Source organism: Daktulosphaira vitifoliae, unplaced genomic scaffold (genome assembly GCF_025091365.1).
Source record: "Daktulosphaira vitifoliae isolate Bord-2020 unplaced genomic scaffold, ASM2509136v1 Scaffold_4, whole genome shotgun sequence".
NCBI classification, from domain to species: domain Eukaryota; kingdom Metazoa; phylum Arthropoda; class Insecta; order Hemiptera; family Phylloxeridae; genus Daktulosphaira; species Daktulosphaira vitifoliae.
Genome location: NW_026099575.1, coordinates 4,753,812 through 4,775,907, shown reverse-complemented (window position 1 = coordinate 4,775,907; position 22,096 = coordinate 4,753,812). Strand labels below are relative to the sequence as shown.

At 24.4% G+C, this 22,096-nt stretch overlaps 2 protein-coding genes across 4 annotated transcripts in view; one reads left to right on the top strand and one right to left on the bottom strand.

Moving 5' to 3' along the window:
* Window positions 1-6,293, top strand: part of LOC126904600 (importin-4-like) — a 9,147-nt gene extending 2,854 nt beyond the window's left edge. The window contains exons 11-19 of the mRNA XM_050683747.1: window positions 44-155; window positions 219-297; window positions 1,599-1,750; window positions 2,197-2,381; window positions 3,948-4,115; window positions 4,572-4,780; window positions 4,920-5,052; window positions 5,357-5,537; window positions 5,870-6,293. Of these exons, the coding sequence (XP_050539704.1) occupies window positions 44-155; window positions 219-297; window positions 1,599-1,750; window positions 2,197-2,381; window positions 3,948-4,115; window positions 4,572-4,780; window positions 4,920-5,052; window positions 5,357-5,537; window positions 5,870-5,988 (1,338 nt within the window). The 3' untranslated portion in view covers window positions 5,989-6,293. The remainder of the gene's footprint in view (window positions 1-43; window positions 156-218; window positions 298-1,598; window positions 1,751-2,196; window positions 2,382-3,947; window positions 4,116-4,571; window positions 4,781-4,919; window positions 5,053-5,356; window positions 5,538-5,869) is intronic.
* A 1,642-nt stretch (window positions 6,294-7,935) lies between these two features.
* LOC126904601 (serine/threonine-protein phosphatase 6 regulatory subunit 3-B) lies at window positions 7,936-20,437 on the bottom strand. 3 transcript variants are annotated; one of them, XM_050683749.1, is made up of 18 exons: window positions 20,135-20,437; window positions 19,982-20,069; window positions 19,835-19,914; window positions 19,273-19,549; window positions 18,739-18,909; window positions 18,513-18,673; window positions 17,788-17,904; window positions 16,988-17,102; window positions 16,103-16,255; window positions 15,569-15,685; window positions 15,454-15,503; window positions 10,890-11,091; window positions 10,652-10,830; window positions 10,350-10,586; window positions 10,181-10,278; window positions 9,026-9,244; window positions 8,734-8,969; window positions 7,936-8,146 (listed from the first exon to the last, which is right to left on the bottom strand). In XM_050683749.1, the coding sequence occupies exons 2-17, from the start codon at window positions 20,033-20,035 to the stop codon at window positions 8,746-8,748; spliced, it is 2,454 nt and encodes an 817-aa protein (XP_050539706.1). In that variant the 5' UTR covers window positions 20,036-20,069; window positions 20,135-20,437; the 3' UTR covers window positions 7,936-8,146; window positions 8,734-8,745. The 3 variants fall into 3 exon arrangements, with proteins under 3 accessions (XP_050539706.1, XP_050539705.1, XP_050539708.1); XM_050683748.1 differs by having other exon boundaries at window positions 7,936-8,969; XM_050683751.1 differs by having other exon boundaries at window positions 7,936-8,969; window positions 19,982-20,054.
* Between the last annotated feature and the right edge of the window lie 1,659 nt (window positions 20,438-22,096).

The window sequence follows — 22,096 nt, the reverse complement described above, 5'->3', positions numbered from 1 at the left end:
AGCCAATTTTTTTTTTTTTTTTTTTTTTTTTTTTAAATCACAGAAAAACAGCTACAATGCATATGAAAATAATGAAGAAGAAGAAGATATTGATGACGATTCTGATGCTGAAAATATTGATATTGCTGATAATAGTGATAATGACAGTGATAATTGTTCGTAATTCTTAAATATTTAAATTATCTATTTTAAAATTACTAATAAGTATATTATTTTAGTTGTCTATGTTGATGCACAAGTGGCAGAAGAAAAAGATAATGCTTGTAGAACAATTGCCCAAATAGCAAATGTTACAGGGTAAAAAATTAGCTTTTCCGAGTCATTTAATTGTTGCTTGAAGTGCTTGAGGATATATCCATGTTTACAGTTGAGTTCTGACGTTTCGGACTCATTGCAGAGTCCATCTTCAGAGTGATGGTTACTAGTTGGTGACTGCAACTATACTGATAGTTGCAGTATAGTTAGCAAGAGAGTATAGTTGCAGCCACCGACTAGCAACCATTACTCTGAAGATGGACTCTGCAATGAGTCCGAAACGTCAGAACTCAACTGTAAACATGGATATATCCTCAAGCACTTCAAGCAACAAGACAATCTATGAAAGTTTTAACACATTCATTTAAATGTTGTTTTAACTTAGTCATAATTATTTATTTAAGTTCAAATTAGTATTACAAAAATTCAAAGGAAATTCATGTATTAATTTATAACCTTTGTCTGTCTATTGTACGTTGTGATTTATTAAGTATACTACACATCATTATTTCATCAAATTATGTTTTTTCCATAAAAGTATAGATTAAAATTTAATTACTTTTTATAAACCATTGTAAATATCAAATTTATTGTAAGAAAAATCTATTCATAAGGGTAGAATATTTTTTAGGGTTAATTTCAAGAGTTAAATGGGAACTATTATTATTTATATATATATATAAAATGGAAAATGATCTAAATAAAATGTTGACAGGTTGATAATATATATTGATTTATTATATTTTGAGTTGTTTTAATATTTAGTTATAGACAAAAGGGTTCACATCATTAGAGAATTCTTATGTGTGTGTTATTTTAAAAATATATCATCACTTAAGACTACCCCACTCCTCACCTTTTCTAAATAATCAAGTACTAATATCTCAAAAGTTAAAATACAATACTGGTTATCAACCTGTCAAAATTTTATTTAAATTATTCTCAATTTAATAATAAAAAAATAATAGGTTGCGATTTAACTATCAAAAGTTACCCCCAAAATATACCATAGAAATAATTTTTTCTTACAATAAACTTTACATTTATAACGGTTTATAAAAATAAAATAAATTCTAATCTATATATTTTTATACAAAAATATGGGGTGTAGTATACTTAATAAATCAACTGTGTATAACAATTAAACATATTTTTATGTTTTTCCAAAGATAAATATTTTTTTTATAAATGTGTTACTTTGACACATTCATAACTATCGAAAAAAAAAATTAAATATTACTGTCTTATGGTAAATGTAATCTTATTTTTGTCAAGCAGTAATTAAATTATAGTTAGTGTTTTTAAGGTATCATTAATTATAAAATAATTTAATTAATTTTTAGGGATAAATTTTTGCCCTACTTAAAAAGTAGTTTTGATATTATGACAAAGCTATTGGAAGATGATGATGAAGATACTATAGATTCAGCACTTGAGGCATATGGACAACTATGTATCAATTTTTCAAAATTATCAGATCATGGGAGTCAAGAGTGTAAGTTATTTATTGAGTGTTAGTTTGTATTAAAATTGTATGATAGCTTTATCATTATAATCTTGACCTAAATAACTTTCTTCTTATTATTATTGAAACTCATTAATTATTAAAATTTTTCTTTATTTCATTTTTTTTATCTGATATTATTCTTAGTAGCTTCTACTTAATTTTTTTCAGAGTGGGGTTTCACATAAAAAATTTTGTCCTTATTTTATAAAAATTGTTTACATTTATTTGGTTATGATGTGGTTTTGACCTAGAAACCTCTATTTCTATTAATATGCCTCTGCTGTCATTAAATATGTGACTGTTTATTAAGATAATGTTAAATTTAAAAATATCATTAAAAGAAAAAAATAAAAGATAAATTTTACTGTTAGTATTATATTTAGGTAACTTAAGTTAGTTCAGTAAAAAGTATTAATTCTATTTATTTTTTTTAGATTTGGAAAAGGCTTTAGAAGCATTTTTAGGTTATGGAGAAAAGAAAGTCCAAGAGGATGGATTAGAAGCATTAGATATTACATTTTTAGAAGTTTTATCTGAAATGTTGAAGGAAATCAAAACCAAAATGGCTAAATATGCACAGCCCATAATGATAATGGCTAAGAATATATTATCTTTGAAGGTGAAATATATTTTTTTTAATTTACATTTTTATACTTTTTTAATAATTTTTTTATTTGAAGTCTTATTTAACTTAATTTTTTACTTGAGAATTATGCAAAAAAAAGTTAACATTGATTACAATAAATTTAATACATATTATAAATTAAAAGATTCTCAAATATTTTTTTAAGTATTAATATTTTCTACAATATTTTATTATGATAAAAACTAAAATTGATATTATATTTTGCAACTATGATTAATTTTAAATTTATATTAGAAAATAGTATTTCTTTCTATGTTCATATGATGTTCTGTTACAAACAATGAGAACAATAAATACCCAAATATACAGGTATATTTTTGTTGGTTTTTTATGACATCGACATTTACAGAAACGCAGCATTTATTATTAATGGTAGTAAGACATATTGTTGTGAGTTTAATAAATACACCAACTGACATTACAGAAAGCATATTAATTGATAGTCATAATTAACAACAAACACTGTAACTATGATAGTGACATCATAAAAAAACAATTAGCTACCTGTATTTGTAATCCCTTGTATATTATACATGTATATTAACTAGAAAATTTAAAGCTCTTAAATAAAATTTTCCAACTTATTCAAAGTTTTAAACTAAAATTGATTAAAACATAATTATAAACCAAATATGTAGAATTTTTCAATAGTTTATTCTTATGTTAACTTAAAAATTTTCTAATGCACAAATGAAACTTGAATAAACTTATAATATTTATATTTAAATGAGTACTTTAAGAAATTATTCTGTAAGTCCTACTACCGTTCTGGTCCAACATTGGTTTTCTGCACCTTTTCATCACTATAAAGTCTAATTTTTTAATACTAGTCATCGCTACTAGTATATACCCTACTAGTATAGTTTCCCTGCCTTCAAGTACTAGCCTTGAAGTCACCTAGCTATTACTAATTGCCTCCAGAGCAGCTTGATTATCACTTAGGATATTTATTTTCCTTTTTTTTAATACTTGTAGGTTCTGGGCTCTACTAGTATTGTCATTACCTCTGCTTAAAACACAGAGGGTGTTATGCCCATTGACATGCTGATATTTATGCTGCGAGGTTTTAATCCCCAAATGCCAGCAATTGATTTCCTTATTCCTTTGAGCTGTCTGTACAAATTACACACTTTCTTTTCCTAGTCGAGTAATTTATATTCCATTCACTGCATGTAAATATCTTAAACTTGTAGAGGATGTTATTTTGGAGAATTGCTTTGATACAATCCAAGGGATATTCCAGTGTACTTTGGTCTATCTTTTTTTGTATTTTACCATGTTCTACAGTTTATCTATAGCATACTTCAGTTGTAGAGTTTTAGTGCTATAGCTTTAAAATGAGCTTTAACCTCTAGGTGTCACCTTACTAATATAGATCATTAAAACATTTTGATGTTGACAATTATTTTATTAATAATTAATTAATTAAATAGTATATTAATATATTATGAATTAAATAAGCTAAACTATTTAAAAATATATATTTTTTTTAAATAAAACATCTGGTATCTTTGAAATAAGAAAATGCTTTTATTACAGATAGGAGATGCCAATAGTCCTGGTGAACTAGATGAGTTAGACAGTGAAAATAATGAAATACCAATCGATTATGCTGGAAATGTTGTGTCAAACTTGAGTTATGTAGTTCCACCAGAAACATATACAACTTATTTTGCATCTTTAGTTCCTTTAATAAAAAAATTATTAGTAAGTATAAATAGTTTCTGTATTGTTAAAAAAAATTAAATAAAAATTGAAAATTTTAACTATATTTTGATAAGATAATTTTTTATTTGTTAATATTTCTTGTTTTATACTTTAATTATTCAACTTAAATATTAAACAAAATGATGTTTTGACTTATCTCTGTAATAGTTGGTAAAAAAAAAATAATTATTATATAAAGGGTAAAATGGTAGTTAATAGTTCTTTTTCGATATTAATTTTATGGTTTGATTCAATAGCTAACTACTAGTAATATAAATTAAAAAAATCCATTTGGTAAAAAATATTATCATTTTGCTTACATTAAAGAGAAAAAATGTATGTTTTCTCATAAAAAATTGATAAAAATGAACCATTATTGTTTTTACTCTATATCCTTCTTATGTTATTATACTTAGAATTTGTAGTATACTTGGTTTTATATTGTTTTCATTGTAGTCAAAAGGATCTTCTGATATCTTGCGAGCTACTGGATTAGCTATAATCGGAGAGTCAGTAAAAGGACTAGGTGACAATGCTGGTGAAATATCAGAGCTGATGCTTCCTCTAGTTTTGCAACTAATTGAAGATCAAGATGATTCTGTAAGGAATAATGCAGTATTTGCATTAGGTGAAATCACATTTTATGGAAAAGAAGCAATTTATAAGTAATGATTAACATAATAATTTAATGAAAACTTTTATTTGTTTTACAGTTTTCTTACTATTTTAAGTTCTAAATTCTAGTTTTAGTAGTGCAAATATTACTGAATAAAATAGTTAAATTAGTTATATATTTTTTTCTAGGTACTACCCTACTATTCTAAACACATTTTCTCAAGTGGTTGTAAAAGAACAACGTTCTAAAGTATTAGATAATGTGTATGGTGCTTTAGCACGAATGATTATTACCAACATTGAAGGAGTACCTTTAGATCATGTAAGTATGTTATGCATTTTTAAAATATATAATGAATTTATTATTATAATAATTCAATTTTACAAATTAACTGAGTTTTATTATAAATCAGGAGTTTTTTTTTTTGTGGGCTATTTAACTATTTTTGTTAAAATTAGTTAATTTTAAAAAAAAAATTGTATAAAATAATTCTAATTTTGAGAAGCACTGCCCCCTTGTATCCACACCTGATATGAATAAATACAGGTAAAACTATATTAATGTTTTTACAATTTTTGTCATTATTAATAGTTATTTATATAAAAAAAATATTAACTGATTTTAGGTAGTTCCTGTTATGATAAATTACTTACCCTTACACGAAGATTTTGTAGAAAACCTTACCGTGTTTCGTTGTTTAGTATATTTATATGAATGTGGCAATCAACATATGGTGTCTCTTTCTGATACTGTCTTAAAAGCATCATTAGTTACATTAAGTGATAAAAGAAAATGCTATGATGATGGTAAATTTATTATTTATTTTAAAAATTCAAATATGTTGTGTAGATTATATATATATCATGGTGGTATTTTTTGTAATGCTTATAAAGTCTATTAAGGATTCTAGAGGCTTTCTCCTACGAGGAGAGTTTTTAACTTAATATTATCATAGGATTGTAATTTGTCCGCTGCCAAAGAAAAAAAAAATGGTGATTCCAATTAATGAATTTATTTCTAATTCAGCAGTCAAAGTTATCCATGACTGACTTTTATAATTGTCACTTCACAGAATGTTACATTATGACTAAATGTTAAATTAGGTATGATAATAACATTTATTTATTTTATTTTACAGAAGTAAAAGAGGTAATAATTACACTTATCCGGATGTATAAAAGAGATTTTCCAGATAAGTGTTTGACATTAGTACTTCCTGAAGATCTTAGGAGATTGTTGAGTGAAATACAGCTTTAAGATTTGATAAATGAAACCTTATTTATTGTTGTTTATTAAATGATAATTATATACCATTACCTAATTCCAAATATTTCAATGATGTTATTTTTTTTATCATGTTGTCACTTATAAAGTTGTATATTACATTGTTTTTTCAGTCATAACTCACGTTTATATCTTATATATTTGCATGTATTTAATCATGTTTAATATAATTAATAATAAGTAACCATTAAATATATTTTAAAATTTGTTTTGTCTATAATTTCAAGTTTGATTTTTTATTCAGTTTTCTTTTCAAATAAACGTTTCTTGAAAATAGACTTCTAAATTTTATTTATCTTGATTGGCAAGATGAATTTCACTTAAAAAGTTAAATTTTTTTTAAACTTAAATAATTAATTATTTTTACAATTATCTTAAATGGTTAGTTTATCGTTGATATAACTTGGCTATTTTATATTAATTACATTATATAATTAAGTTAAAATTAATACAGTCAGAAATTTTTGACTACATATGAGGTTTTAAACGAAAATAATCCATAAATAATAAAACCTCTAATTTATGTTTCTTGATTAAAAACTATAATATGAAGATAGATTGATTTAAAATATCTACAATATTGGTATATCATTGATTATGCTGCAACTGAGCGCATTTAAAAATTTTCAAAATGAAATTTAACAATAATGATATAAAAAGTGTTTCTAGATATTAAGTATCATATATATATATGTTAAATTATATTATATAATTCATAGTTTAAATGTTATTAAACAAAAATCAACTGTTATATTAGAACATGTATGACTCAAATATGTTTTTTGGTCATCTGGAACTTACAAAAATTAGGATATGTACTGTTGCAGTTTAAACGACAATATGTAATAAAAATAATTATTAAGACTGCTTACCTACCCTCAGAATTGAGAAAAATTCTCACAGTTTGAATATAGTGTTTTGTATATGCTAATTTGTATACTTAAGAGATTATGATGAAAAATTTATTACAAATATTAAACATTGGTGTTAGAACCAAACTAGGCTAAATTGAATTTTCCCCACCTTAAATAATATATTTGTATAACAATAAATATAATTCTTTGAATATTTTCGGGAGGGCTGGGAATATTTTTGAATTTATAGGTTATGCTTCTATATTTGAATTAGATTTATTCATAAATTAAAAAATAAGAAAGAAAATATTTCACTCTTTATGTGATCCTCAAACATTTAAAAAGTAAATAAACTAAGTTAAGTTTATAATTTTAATCACCTCACTTAAGTTTTTGTTTCCATTAACTTGACTATTTTTGATGATTGTTTTATCATTAACCACCACTTGATCGAAAAATAAAAACAAAATTGATAATTTTTTTGGTTTCTTTTACTCAGTTTCATGTTTTTCTTAATAAATTATTAAGTATTTTTTATGTTAATAACTTGCAAGGGTGTTAAATTTTTTTTTTTTTAAGGCAACATACATAACTAGCTTGTTTCTAAATAATGATCTAATTAAGAAATTTACTGATAAGCAACTTTTAGACCAGTATTTCAAATGTTATTGACAACTTAAAATGAAAAAAGAACCACCTGTATGATATATATTGATATATAAAAGGTAAAAAATTCAAGAAAGTCAGCACCTATAATAAACAGATGACAACTTTGTCTTCCAACATAAAAGTACATTTCCTTTTTTTTTATGTAAAATTAATAACAAGCTATTAAAAACTTTAAACTATTTTTTACTTTATCATAATAGAAAGTGATTACATTTATTTTAAAATTTGTTATTGATGAGTTTACTTGAATTAAAACATGATTAAATAATTTATCTTATAATTGATTAATAAAATAATTTGAATTTATTAATAAAAAATATAAAAAAATGACTAAACTATAAACTGTTAATATTTAAATTAAATGAATGGTTGAGTTTAATGAAGTAAAAAACTATGATTATTTAATTACAGTATAACTTATATTTCACAAACATGGATTCCCATATCACAGTAAATATATTTTGTACGATCTTCTCAAACATCCATAAACAGTTAATATTAAATTACAAAAAGAAAACAAAATCATCATATTCAAGATACAATTAATTCATACAATATGAACTTCATTCAATAATTTGAAACATGCACCATGACAATAACAAGATCGACTACATATAAAAATACTTAAATAAATATATAACTGAATACTTTAACATAAAATAATTTTGGAGACCAAATTAATTGTTTAAATTAAGGTGGGTTTATATACAGGACATTATTAAACTAATAACTCCATCAAAAATGTAAAAACATCTACTTGAGATATTTCTGAATGTTAATTAAGTTATTAACAGAACAATCTAAAAATACAATTACTTTTACAATCCCTGTAATTCATACACTAATTACACTAGTTTAACACACAGCAATTAACAAAGGTAACGAAATTGTCATTTTGTATATAAAAAGAAACAAATTATTCATTTAAAATATATAAATGCTACACTTATAAATGTTTGATAATAAAAATATAAGAATTACATTTAAAACGGACGGACATTTAAAAATAAAAAATGAATGTATGTATTCTATGTTATCGACCATAATTCATGATAGAGAATACTAAAAATACTATTGAATAAAATTGTATTGATTTTTTTATATGGTGATAAAAACATATTTTTAAAATATAATATAGTACTATAAAATTATAATAAATAATTTTAAAGTTAAATAATATATAATATAAATATACTTATATATTATTTTATCTATCAATTGGCTCCACATTATGTATCTTAGTAAAAGATTTTGTGTTTGCTGTACTATTAATAGTTTCTGATTCCTTTGACAATTCATTACTGTTATTAAGAGAATTAGCAACTATTTCAGATGACTCAGTTAAATCTTCTGAAGATACTAAGCTATAAGTAGTCTCCCTTTTGTTACCAATATTTGTATCAACTTCAGGAATAGTATGTTTATTTTGAACTAAAAAGATAAAATAAACATTAGTAATTGATTTAATTATTTATTTTAATAATTACTTGAAAAGCTATTAATTGGGTATATATTGTTCTCAGAGAAATTAAGAGGAGGATCTTGGGCATTATCATCCGTTAAATGAGCAAATAATTCTTGATCAATTCCAGATTCTCCATTGAGTTCAATTGGTTCACCAAAACTAGAGTCAAAATTAGCCCAACCAGTTTCTAGTTTAGGCTCAATAATATTTTCTCCCCAGGGACTTGACGGACAGGCACAATCTGAATAAAACATTAATTATGAATTCAAATTAAAGATAAAAAAAATAATTTTAATTAAAAAAAAAGTAGCACAGTGGGGCCACAGCAGTGTAGATGTGGCATATTTATTAAATTTAAGCGCATATAGGGTCAATCATCCAGAAGTGGTTGCACGACCACCTCATTTTTATCTTAAATTTTTGGGTTTATTCTTCATGCTATAATTAGATTAAAACATGAAAAGTAATTATGAGATGGGTATATTTATGTATATATTATGTTATATGTGATGACTAATTATGTTTCAATTTTGCGATGAAAAAATTAAAGGGATAATATACATAAATATATCCACTTCAGAAGTTCAACAAAACAAAAACACCTAATTTAAGATTTAAATTGTGTAAAACTATTCTCGAGAATAGGGAAAACACAAATATTTACCAATTAATAACAGTATCATAAGAAGCCTTCAGATATCATTAACTAATATTTATGAAGACAAAATATTCTAACAACTAGAATAATCCATGATTATTTATTAAAATATTTTACAATATTATCATAGTGATTTAATTAATTATTTTTGTATTTTTCAGCTATAATAATGAATTAAATAATTATAAAATTAATAATAATTATATTGAATCGTAATTAAAATTAAGTTGAAAAAGTTAAGTTTTAGTGAAAAATTTGCTATCTTAAACCTCCTCTGCAGGCAGGTAAAGGGTCACAATTTATATCAAATGGGAGGGAAATACATATGGTTTCTACATAAAAATAATTTATTTTTATTTGATCATTTTGAAAAAGTTATAGCAGTTTAAAGAAAGAAAAAAATGTTAATTTTATCAATTTTAAAAATTGTATTTTTTTTTGTGAGATTTCCCCCATTTTTAGCGAATGAGGGAAATTTTTTCAATTTTTGTAAAATACTTAAAAATAATTAATACTTACTATTGTCTGAATTATCACTTATTTGTAATTCACTGGATGGTTTTGCATTTAACTGAGATCTGAAAGTTTCCCAATCAGATGTTTCTGGTGACCAATATCTATAACAAAAATCATGTACATTAATATATTGTAATAGCAAATAATATACTTAAAATAAAATGTATCTTACAAGTCATTTTCTTTAGATATAAAATCATCAGATTTATTAAAAGAATTTTGAAAAATATTTATATTGAAATCTGTTTTAGCAGAATCATCTTCATCGTCCTTCCACATTTCATTATCATCAGCATCAAAAGTGCTGGATAAAATTGCGTCTTTGAAACCTATATCATCAATAGTCATTTCAGATGATCTAACTGAACACATACGATTGAACATTTCTGCTTGAATCTCCATTGTATTTCTAATTCATATTAAGAATGAATAATAAAATATTGCACAGAACTCTTAGTAAAAGCTAAATCTTACTTATCATTTTCATCTCCTTCATCATCATCATCATCAAAATTAATATCTATTCGAGATATCCCAAGTTGATTATCATTACTATTAAATTCAATACCCGGTCTCCCATATATAGCTTCATCTTCATCAATTTCTTTTCTAACATTCATTATAGCTATTTCATCTCGAGGATGTAACCCACCCTAAAATTATCATTAAATTAGTGTCAAAGTAAAAAAACCTCATAAGTATAATGACTTACCAGACATGATGACATACGATCTTCATTTTCTTGAAGAGTTGTAGTGGTAAATAAATCCCACTTCTCAACTATATCAGTGTCTAATGTATTAACGATTATACCTCTGAAATGATCTGAATAAAAAGTTTCTGTATTGTGTAAACTTTTGGCGATTGCAGCTAAATGACCAATATAACCTTTCCGTTTTTTTCCAGGTTGAATACTATTTAAGTTAAATATATTTACTATTTATTAATAAATAATAATTTTAAATAAAAATGTTAAGTAGAGTAACTTAACATGTCTAGAATAATCTAAAATAGCAATCTAGAATAATGAAATAACTGTTTAGCAAACAACTTGAAAACTTTCCAGTTTAAATTTTAAGCAAATCTTATTAATTTAATAATATTAAATACTAAAATATAATTTTTTATAATTATTGGTATTGCTTTTTGATCAATTCAAAACCAAGAAAATTTAATTTTTAATATTTAATAATCAATAAAAGATTAATTAAAAATATTGTAATATTGAAAACCATTGATTAAGGATATCCAATAAATGAATTATCAACATCATATATGTCATTTTTACAAAATTAATCGAAATTAATCATGCAAAATTGAATAAGATACGTTTAATTCAAATTTGTAATACACTTTTAGTATAGAATAGTCGTTGAGTAAGTAAGAAAACATGTTTCCATTGTTCCATTGTTTGTAACAACTGACTTATTTTCTTACCTACTGAACACCTTTATACTATGATTAATAATATCTCATTTTCTTTTATTCTCTAAAAAAATTTCTATAATTGTGTTTTTATTAATAGTTTTTCATATTAATTATGTTTGTGCAATTATTTACTATTATTTTGAATTAAAGATACAGCATTCACTGACATTTATAATAACTTTTGATCCAGTAAATTTTTTTTGCTAATTTTTTTTTTATCAGTACTTAATATATTTGAGGGCTATAATAATGTAATTAATATCATTTTTATAATTCAATAAAAAAAATTTTATTTTAAAAATATAAGAAAAATATTTAAAAAAATGTCAAAATAGCCAATTTTTAGAATAGATTTTAAAAAATAATTTGGTGAAAATAATTCTCATTAATGTTTGATAGTTAATTTTCTGTAATAACATAAATTTTGTAAAAATTTTAATTTTCTATATTTATTCTACAGTATCAATCGTTCGCTATTTTTTACAAAAAAGGACAGAAGTAAACACAATCTTCTCACACTAAATATGATGTAAGTATGGATTTTTCCATGAAAATGATTAACATTCCAATGACTGGTTTTAATTCAAATAAAAACAAAAACAATACTTATAATATGCATAAAAAGATAGTGTTTTCTTCTGTCCTTTACTGAAAACGTACTTCAATGTTTAATACTTTAATACAATACATAGAAATTCAATTTTTCAAAAATCTACCTTTTAAACGAAAATTTACCACAACCTCACCAAACTGTAAAATTAACTCAATTTAAAAATATCCCAATAAAACTATATAAAATAACCTTAAGTTATTTAAAAAATCGAAATTTTGTTTTAAAAAGTAATATTGTGAGTAATTTTTCAATATTATTTTCTATATTTTACAAAATAAAAGCATTGAATTAAAAAAACTCTGATATTAGGAAATTTGTTTTATGTTTCAATCTCGCATAACTTCTTCATTTTTTTATCAATATTACAAAATAATATATCATTTTCTTTGTTATGTATTAGAGTATAATGTTTATTGAGTATATTGTTGATAAATTTATTTTTTATTGGTGTATTTTACGTAAAACTGAATTTTTTCTGACATTTTGAAAAAAATAATAAAAATTCAGGGGTAAATTCGTAGATAGCAACTGAGAAAAAAGTCTGATAAAAAATTATTTATGATAAAAGTTATAGGTAATTTATAATATTGTTTAATTTTATGTTAAAAAAATGAAAATCGGTTGAATGCCATTAAAGATATTTAGAATATAATGAAAACACTATTTTGCGGCACACAAAAAATGCTAATTTCGCAATAACTCAAAAACTAACCTAATTTTTTAATTTTGGACTTCATTTTCGGACTCAGTGAACGATTTTACATAAAAAATGACTATCATAAGTCATAGGTCAATTTTGTTGTAAACTAGTGTAATTAATATTTCAATAAAATGTAAAATTATAAATTATTGAAATATAATTATAGACCTAGTTTTAGTTTTAGTTATTATCGAGGTTGACATAATGCCCATGCACTCAGACCTGTTGGTCCATTATGTGCACCTCATACCGAATTGTCTTAATTCGGTTTACCTACCTAAGTGTTATCACCAAAGTGTTAATACATTATCAACCATAAAGTCACCTCTAAAGATGACCAAAGAGTCCTGTCTTTCTGGCGAAATTAAGTATCTCTCTAGGTTTTAGGTTTTTAATATCTTCTTTTTCAGGAAAAGGTTTATTCAAGTAGTTTGATCTTAGTGTGGACAAGGGTTCACATTTGCACATGATGTGAAATGAGTCTTCCTCTTCTACTCTACACTTCCTGCACAATGGTGATTCCGATACCCCCATTGCGTTAAGATGCTTAAGCAGGTGACCATGTCCTGTCAGTAGACCAGTCAGGGTGCTTATTTGATGTCTAGTCATGCTATTAAGATCACCCAGCAATAAACCAGGGGTCTTGATAAACATTTTAGATTGTCTAGGTACTATCAAGTACTTCCAGATTTTCCTGTGTTCTCTGCACCAATTCTTGGGTAACGCTATGAGCGATTGCTCAGTGAGTCATACCACTGGTTCTGGTCCAACATAGGTATTCTCTGCTCCTTTCCTGGCTAGAAAGTCAGCATTCTCATTTCCAGTGACACCGTTGTGTCCCGGTACCCACGCTAGTGTAACTTTGTTGAACCTCGATAGTGATTCTAAAGTTTCCCTGCATTCGAGGACCAGCTTTGAATTCACCTGATCGTTACAGAGTGCTTTCAAAGCCGCTTGACTATCACTTAAGATAGTTATCTTCCTATTTTTGTATACCAGCAGGTTCTGAGCCCCTACCAGTATCGCCATCACCTCTGCTTGGAAAACAGAGAGTGTTGTGTCCAATGACATACTGACATTTATTCGTGGCTTTAAGCCCCAAATTCCAGCACCTACCTTTCCATCTGTATGTATCACAAATCCTCCTTTTTCAGTCAGGTGGTTAATATTCCATTCTCTACGTGTAGTGATCTCCACTTTGTAGGGAATGTTATTCTTAAGAACCGGTTTGATATAGTCCAAGGGGTACTCTAAAAAGCCCTGGTCTATCTCTTTTAGTATTTTAATTATAGACCTAACATATAACTATTATTTAAAAAAAAAAACCCAACCCAGCACAGGGGGGTCGCGNAAAAAACCCAGCACAGGGGGGTCGCGGCACAGTGGTGACGTGGCATAGTTGGATCAAGTATAATGATATCTGACAGTGATTAAAACCACTATCAAAAAAAACGCTTCGATGCAAATCTTTAGATAGTGTTTCATTTTAAAAAATTGGTGGATTATTCCAAAAGTTACATGATCTGCTAGTTCCTCATTAATATCCTGATTANATAAACTGCTAGTTCCTTATTAATATCCTGATTAAGATAAAGTATGTCGAATGAAAAAGGGATTATTAAAAAATAGTATTTCCCATAAAAAAATTATATTGATCAATACACTTTTCAATAAGTTATAGCACTATAAAGTTAAAAATGTAAAAAATAAAATTGAGAATTTTCACACAATAATAGCATTTGGTAGCCATTTTCACCGTGAAGACAAAATAAAGTCCGAAATTTTTTTTTTACATAATAAAGTAGATTACATTAGCTTTAATTTAATATATATATAAAAGTGTCAAACTTTCCGGAACACTTTCAAAATTTAAGTTGAAAAAGTCAATTTTTTGTGAAAAATTTGTCATTTTGAATCCCCCCTGTGGGCAGGTAAAAAGTCAGATTTATAAAAGAAATATACCAAATGATAGGTAAAGACATCATGCATCTACAAAAAAAAGAATTATATTGATCCATACATCTTTCGAGAAGTTATAGCATTATAAAGTTAAAAATATAAAAAAGAATTTTTTTACAAAAATCGTATTTTTTTTATTAAGTTTAATGTCTGTTTTCACCATGAAGATAAAATAAAGTCCGAAATTTTTTTTTACCATTATAAAGTATATTACATTAGCTTTAATTTAAGATATATATAAAAGTGTCNAAAAAAAAAAAAAAAAAAAAAAAAACACATCTTAGTAAAACCAATACCTTCTCAGCTTCGCATCGAAGCTAAAAATCAGCAAAAAATATTATTTCAAAATTTATTTAAGTTGTCAGTGAATACTGGTCCACTCTGTATATATATACTTCTTCTTTTGATTATATTATGTATTATTATTTGAGTTTTTAAAATTTTATTTTGTAATTAGTGGAACACAAAACTAATAACATTAAATTAATTTAAATAAAATATTAACCAAATAGAAATATGAGATGTTAATAGCTAGTTTTTTAATTATATAAGTCTAGATTTTATAATTTAACTCACCATTTTTCATGGTCTAATATAGATTCAATGAGTTTGCAATCTTTAATAACCTACAGTTAAAATACACATTCAATTATTAAATATATATATTGTTTTAATGTAAACTTTCTCTTACATGAGCAATAAAAGAACTATTTTCTGCTAGTGAATGATTACAACACATTATTTCATGGAAGCATTGAACGACTTGTGTATGAAGAAAATTATTTAAATCATAACTAAAGAAGCAATCCTGAAATTATATATTGTTGTATAATTAATATATTATAAGAACGATTTATACAATTTTACTTTTGAAGAGTATTTTATTACTTGACCTATTACCAAAGGCTTTACAAAGAGGGCACTACATTAAAGTAATAAAGCAAAAAATTAAAGTTGTTAACTTTTCTTTTGAGGTGATAAAAAGGTAATTTACCTAACGAACAATAAGCTTATTTTTGTTATGGGGCAATATTCAATTTTGCCTAAAACATATGAAATACTAGTTATGCCACTTGCTTTACTGCTAGTATATAACATTCAAATAAATCTTTTTTATACTGTGTAAATCTTATTTTCTCTATCGCGTAATGAAATATAAAGTACTAAAATTAGAAACTTCTATGAATCTAATATAAATAAATATTTTTTGGCATAATGTACTTACAAGCAAAACTTTTATAGTGTTCAATTGAGCAAAACGTTCATTAATTTGTTGATGATGCATGCTTAATAACGAACATATCAATTTCACTATCTGTAAGCGTACATTCCCAAATAATTTTTCTACTTCATTTTCCATACATTCTAAACTGTCAATCTGTAATTAAAATATTAGTATAAAAAAAAACCAAACCTATAATAAAACTATTTCTAATTTAATCTTTTTACTTTTTTAATAATACATTACTTTAAAGACAATTACACATACATTTGAAACATTAAGAATTAATAAACTTAAAAAACAAAAACAATGATAGACAATTAAAACATTACTGGTAAGATAAAATAAAAGGGGTAATTTATAGTGAGAAATATTAGTCAAATTATTTTTTTTAATGTTATTTATTAATTTTATTATACAACAAGAATTGATCACTAGTGACTAACATTATTTAAAATTTAAAATATTATTATATTGTCTTTTAAAAACATTATTTTTAAATGATCATGTTTTTTAAAAAGATTAAGTTGTATTTATAATTATAATAACTACAAAACAGTTTATGATTAGCTACCATAATCAGACCAATGCTGGCCAAGTGTGTAAGGTAATGAATAACAAGGGCTAGTTAAACAAAAATGAAATTTACCTACATTTGAAGAGAATAAATGTTAGTATTTAATCTTTTAAAGTTTTAAGTCATAGTTAAAAAAATAAATAAAATACTCTTTAAGAAATTATTTTTAAAAATATTCTCAATAACAAAAATGCATTTTAAGATATTTAAGGACTTTTTTTCAGAAATAAAAAAAAATGTTCAGTTGAATCATATAAAAATAATGTTTTGTTTAATCAAAATAATATTTAAGAAATTGAATTAAATAATACCTTAGGAGGGAATAGTAACACATTGTGAATATGTTCTAAAAATGGTAAAATTGTGATGCATAAGATTTCTGCCATGGTTTGCTTTTTAGTATAAACTTCTTTAGAATCATCACCTCTGAAAAAAATATAGAAATGTATTATTATAATTATTTGTGATGGACAATGATATAATTTCACACATAGATATTTTTTTTAATTTTGGCAATAAAAAACAATATCGTTATTCCAAATATACACATTTTATAGTATTAAAGAAAAAGCTAATTTTTTTTTTTAACTTCGAATGGCTAACTGCTAAAACTTTTATTTTTATGTTTGGAGATCGCACTTATAAATTTTTAAAACAAATAGGGTAAGGTTGAGGAATTGTAAATGCATGCATTTTTATATCAAACCTATATTTAATAAGATAGCAATACATAGGAGGGCCAGAAGTTTTCAACATAAAATAATAAAATTTCTTAAATATTCTAAGAGAAAAAATTGATTCACAATTTCCTAATTCATTTACATTTACCCTACATTACCCCATGTACCACTTGTTATTAATTTTAAGCTAATGGATACATATATTAAATTGTTCATAGAAATATGAACAATTGAATTTTTTTTATAAAAGAACAGCGTAACAAATATTTTGCTATCAAATTTAAAAATCACTAAAAAATTATATTAAAATTAATAATTAAATTTCAATATCAGTTTCAAAATTTTATCCTGATATTGATATTGTATCAAACTATTAATATAATTTTCCAACATGAATTATTATTTTATATTTCATAACAAAAAATTCTAACTTAAATTTTGTAGACATCAACAAAGTTTGTAAAATCGATATGCCTCCTAGTAATGTACTCTCAGTCTTTTCAGAATGGCCAAACATTTTAACCAACAATTTGTTTATGATTTCTGGCCTAATAACACATTAATTATAAATTATGTCAATCATTAATTATTGTTTTACTATAAACAGAGTGTCTTAGAACTAATTGATAACACTTATAACTTTTAATACAACTATAATTTTATTGGAATTTTTTGTTTAAATAATTATTGCCTTATTAAACTATGATTGAAAAATATTTTTTTATCACTAATTTTTGATAAGCCTATAACAATTTTAGGACAAGTACTCATTGAGTTACAACCATTGTATTACATATATTGGTATTGAATGGTACGGAGTATACGTACACTAGTACGACTTACATCCATCCTCAATTTATACCCACTCTATATATTTAAATTCTACTTGTTTTTAAATTGTTATCGACCCATTAGTATTTTTGTAAAAAAAACCACTAAAAAATGGCTATTTTAAAATTTTGAAAACAATAAAAAAATATTTTTTTTTTCTTATTAGTGACACATAATAATATATGTATTATTAAGAAGACAACAGTAATTAAAAAAAAATCACAACAAATTGATTATTTTATCAAAAGTTATATGCATTGTGTGTTAGGTCTGAGATACCCTGAGTCAACTTTATTAGTAACAAATAAATAGATTTTTTTCTTACGATTCAATTGTAGTAACAAGTGGGTTTTGTTCAAGTGGGTGCATATCTGATGAAATTTCTATAGAACAGATAATTTCAGCAGCGTTTAACTGCCTAATGGGTGAACTTAATGGATCAAAAGTATCTACTAATTTACAAATAAGCTGTTCTTTTTCAAATAACTGGAACAATTATTAATGTTACAATTTCCAATAATCAAACTAAAAATATTGATAGGTTATCTCACACTAAAAATATTACTCCGTAATGGAGGCCCTTCTAAGAGAGTTGATATTTTAATGATGAGATCCATAATGGCAGATGTATCAAGGTGTTTTAATAGTAAATCTATAAAGTTTCCTTTATCTGACATTTTCTCAAGAGTCTTCAAACAGTTAAACTGATATGTATACCAATCCTAAAATAAAAAAAAATTATTGATATATAAATGTAGAGCAAGAATAATTAAATTAAGACAGTATAACTTTATAAATCTGAACAGTCATTAAAAAATAATTTGAAGTTTTACTGTACATTAAGTGTGAAATAAAATGGGTAATCATAAAATTTAAATAATAATTTAATTTTAACTATAATATAAATTATGTTTTAAGAAACATTTAATTCATTGGTTCAGTTTTTAACGAATAAAAAGAAAATATATCTATAAGTACATTTTTTTATTATATAGTTTGAAAAAACTCATAAAATTATAACTTATACAATGAGCATTATAAATATTAGACTGCTTTAAAATCTTTAATATAATTATAAAACTTACTTGACTACCAGTTTTAAGTATTAGACTGCAAAGTGTTCGGCTAAAGTATGAAGCCATTAAAGGATTTAAAGAAGGTTCATTATCTTCCAAAAAATTAAAGAAACATTTCCATATTTCCTCTTCATGTGAGAGTACATTATACATTGGCTGTACATCACTAGTTAAAATTTCACATGCCAAGTTTGGTAAAACAAATCGAGTTTCTGGTTGTACACTTTTTTCAGGTTCTTGAGTAACTAAACGTACTAGTTCCAATGCAACATCAGGTTTGGTAAGACTAAAAAAAATGTATGATTTAACTTTATAACTTCATGATATGGTTAAAATTAACAAATATAATATGTTTAAGAACACTAAAATTTAAATAAATTACAACATTAATATGGTAAAGTACTTGTTCATTTGACTTTGCTACTCAATTAAAAGGTCAATGAAAAAATCTTTCTACTTAAAATATGAATCCAAATAATCTTCCACTTTTTGTTATAGTTAGATATATTTTCAATATAATTTCTAAATATACAATAAAATTATGATTTAAATTTGTAATTATAACACTTACAAGTCTATTAATTTTCTATTTTGACCCTTAAGTTCTTCTAACAGATTTTGTTCCCTCATGAGATCATTGAGACACAAATCCTATAAAAAAAAAAATAAATAAATGGTAATAAATAAAAATTCTAACAACAAAATTATTGTAAATTACCTCTCTATCAAATATTGAATCCCAATTAGATGCTGGATTATTTTTCCAATACATATTGAATAGTATCACAGTTCTATACTTAAATATACTATAAACGTTAAAACAAATTATACTTTCGTATATTTTATAACAAATAATTTAACGACAATATACTTAGACAATATTTATGATCAATTCCAAAAAAATGTTGATTATCACATCTGGAAAACCCCTGTATGCCCGATACTGACAAAATTTAGAATTAATAGTTATTCAAAAAGGCACCGTATCTAATACATTCAAGTCAGTAAATAATTACCTAAGAAACTACTTTAAAAAAAGATTATCATTAAGAGCTATGAAAATAACTAGCTCTATTAACTAAAAAATGGGATTAACGATAGAAGTAAATTTACAAAAATGTAAGAAACAAGTACATTCCTACGTCGTACTCGTTAACTCATATCAACTATCACGAAATGGCGGTCGGAAAATGTATTACAGTGTGTACAAATACAACATTGAGATTTGTAATGCTGATTGTTTCTACGTGATCAACATTTATTGATAAAGTTAGTCACATTCATATTATTACGGTTATCTACAATAGTTACAGGAGTAACCATAGTAAAATGAATAAGAAGTATGCTCGATCACAGTCAGCATTTTCGTCGTAGTACGCGCAAGTGCATCGCCTTGTGTTTTTGTGCATTCGTATACGATCGTTGAAATACGACCGCTTCCGAATGCACTTTAAAACCGGGCGATTTTTAAATTGATAATTCTGATATAATATATATGATAGACATAATTTTTAAGTAATAATTATATTAATTACTTTAAAACAACGCATTCAATAATATTTTATAATAAATTTAATCGTATCCACGATTATTATTTTAGATTCTATGTATTTTTTTGTTGTAACTTTTGTATTTTAATGAAAAATTAGGATTTTGTACCTCGTTAATTAAACGTGAGCTATATTAACTAGTGTGCAGACTTATTTTTTTATGTTTTAACATTGAATTAACACCACATTAACTTAAGAAATCAATATTAAATATATTAGATTAGGTTAAGATGGTACATTTTTGGAAAACATAGCGCATAGCATTTTTTTTTCAAAAAAATGAATGAGTATTAATTAATGTGAATTTTAAAAAACAATCAACATTATTTATAGAAATTATTTTACTTATTAAGTGAATGAGAGAGATAGCATAATATAATCTTGAAATATAGATTATGTTTATTTTATTTTTATAATATAAAAATTATATAATATAATATTTCAATATTTCTAGTACCTTTTCATTGTATATTTTTTTAGTGTGCTGCTAATAATAAATATAATCCATCAGATTTATTTGAGGACAGCCTAACATATTTAATGGGGATATGTAGCTTTTAAATTTGAATACAAATATCCGAATCTTGTAGATAATTTGAATGAACCTAATGATTGCATAGAGGTTAAATAATTTGGAACATTACGACAACCATCACCTACATTAATAAATTTAGGAAAAATCATAGGAACTATTTTTAAAAAATTAAATGAAAATGGTACTTATAGAAATACAGTTAATATAAAATATTTTTACATACCTATGATTAAATTTTTAATAGATGATATTAGAAAAACTCCAGGCTTAATAAAGGAGGTACTGGAATTAACTAAAAAAGCATGTAATTCAGATAATCTTTTGGTGGATGATGAAGTCAAAAACTTCATTATTAGAACAAAAATATATTTTAGAATACGGAATATAAATAAAAAAACTTGCATCACGAGAAATGAGCAATAAAAAAAAAATTCAAAAATTTATTAAATAATCATTAAAACTACATTTTTTATAAATAATGTAACAACTTATACTTACTGTAAGTAATTACACAATAAATTGATATTTAATTATTTATATGCAGTTAAACATAGTAAAATTTTACTATGCAGTTAAAGTTTTTCTCAGGTTAGATTTATCAACGAATTAAATCTTGGTTTATAAACTACTACAGTGTAGCAGATAATACAATAAAGATGTATTACAACACAGTTGAAGTTAATAATAATAATAAAAAAATTATAAATGAAATTGAAAACCGAAATTAACTAAAAAAAGTTCATTAAAA

Bases quoted from the DNA above. Each gene is read 5' to 3' on its own strand.
- LOC126904601 (XM_050683748.1), bottom strand. From the start codon at position 20,035: ATGTATTGGAAAAATAATCCAGCATCTAATTGGGATTCAATATTTGAT. The intron at 17,905-18,512 runs GTAAGAAAAAAA...ATGTGTTATTAG, and splicing joins CTTGTTACTACAATTGAATC to GCCAGAAATCATAAACAAAT. The intron at 16,256-16,987 runs GTATTATTTAAT...TTTTAATTACAG, and splicing joins TGTTACTATTCCCTCCTAAG to ATTGACAGTTTAGAATGTAT.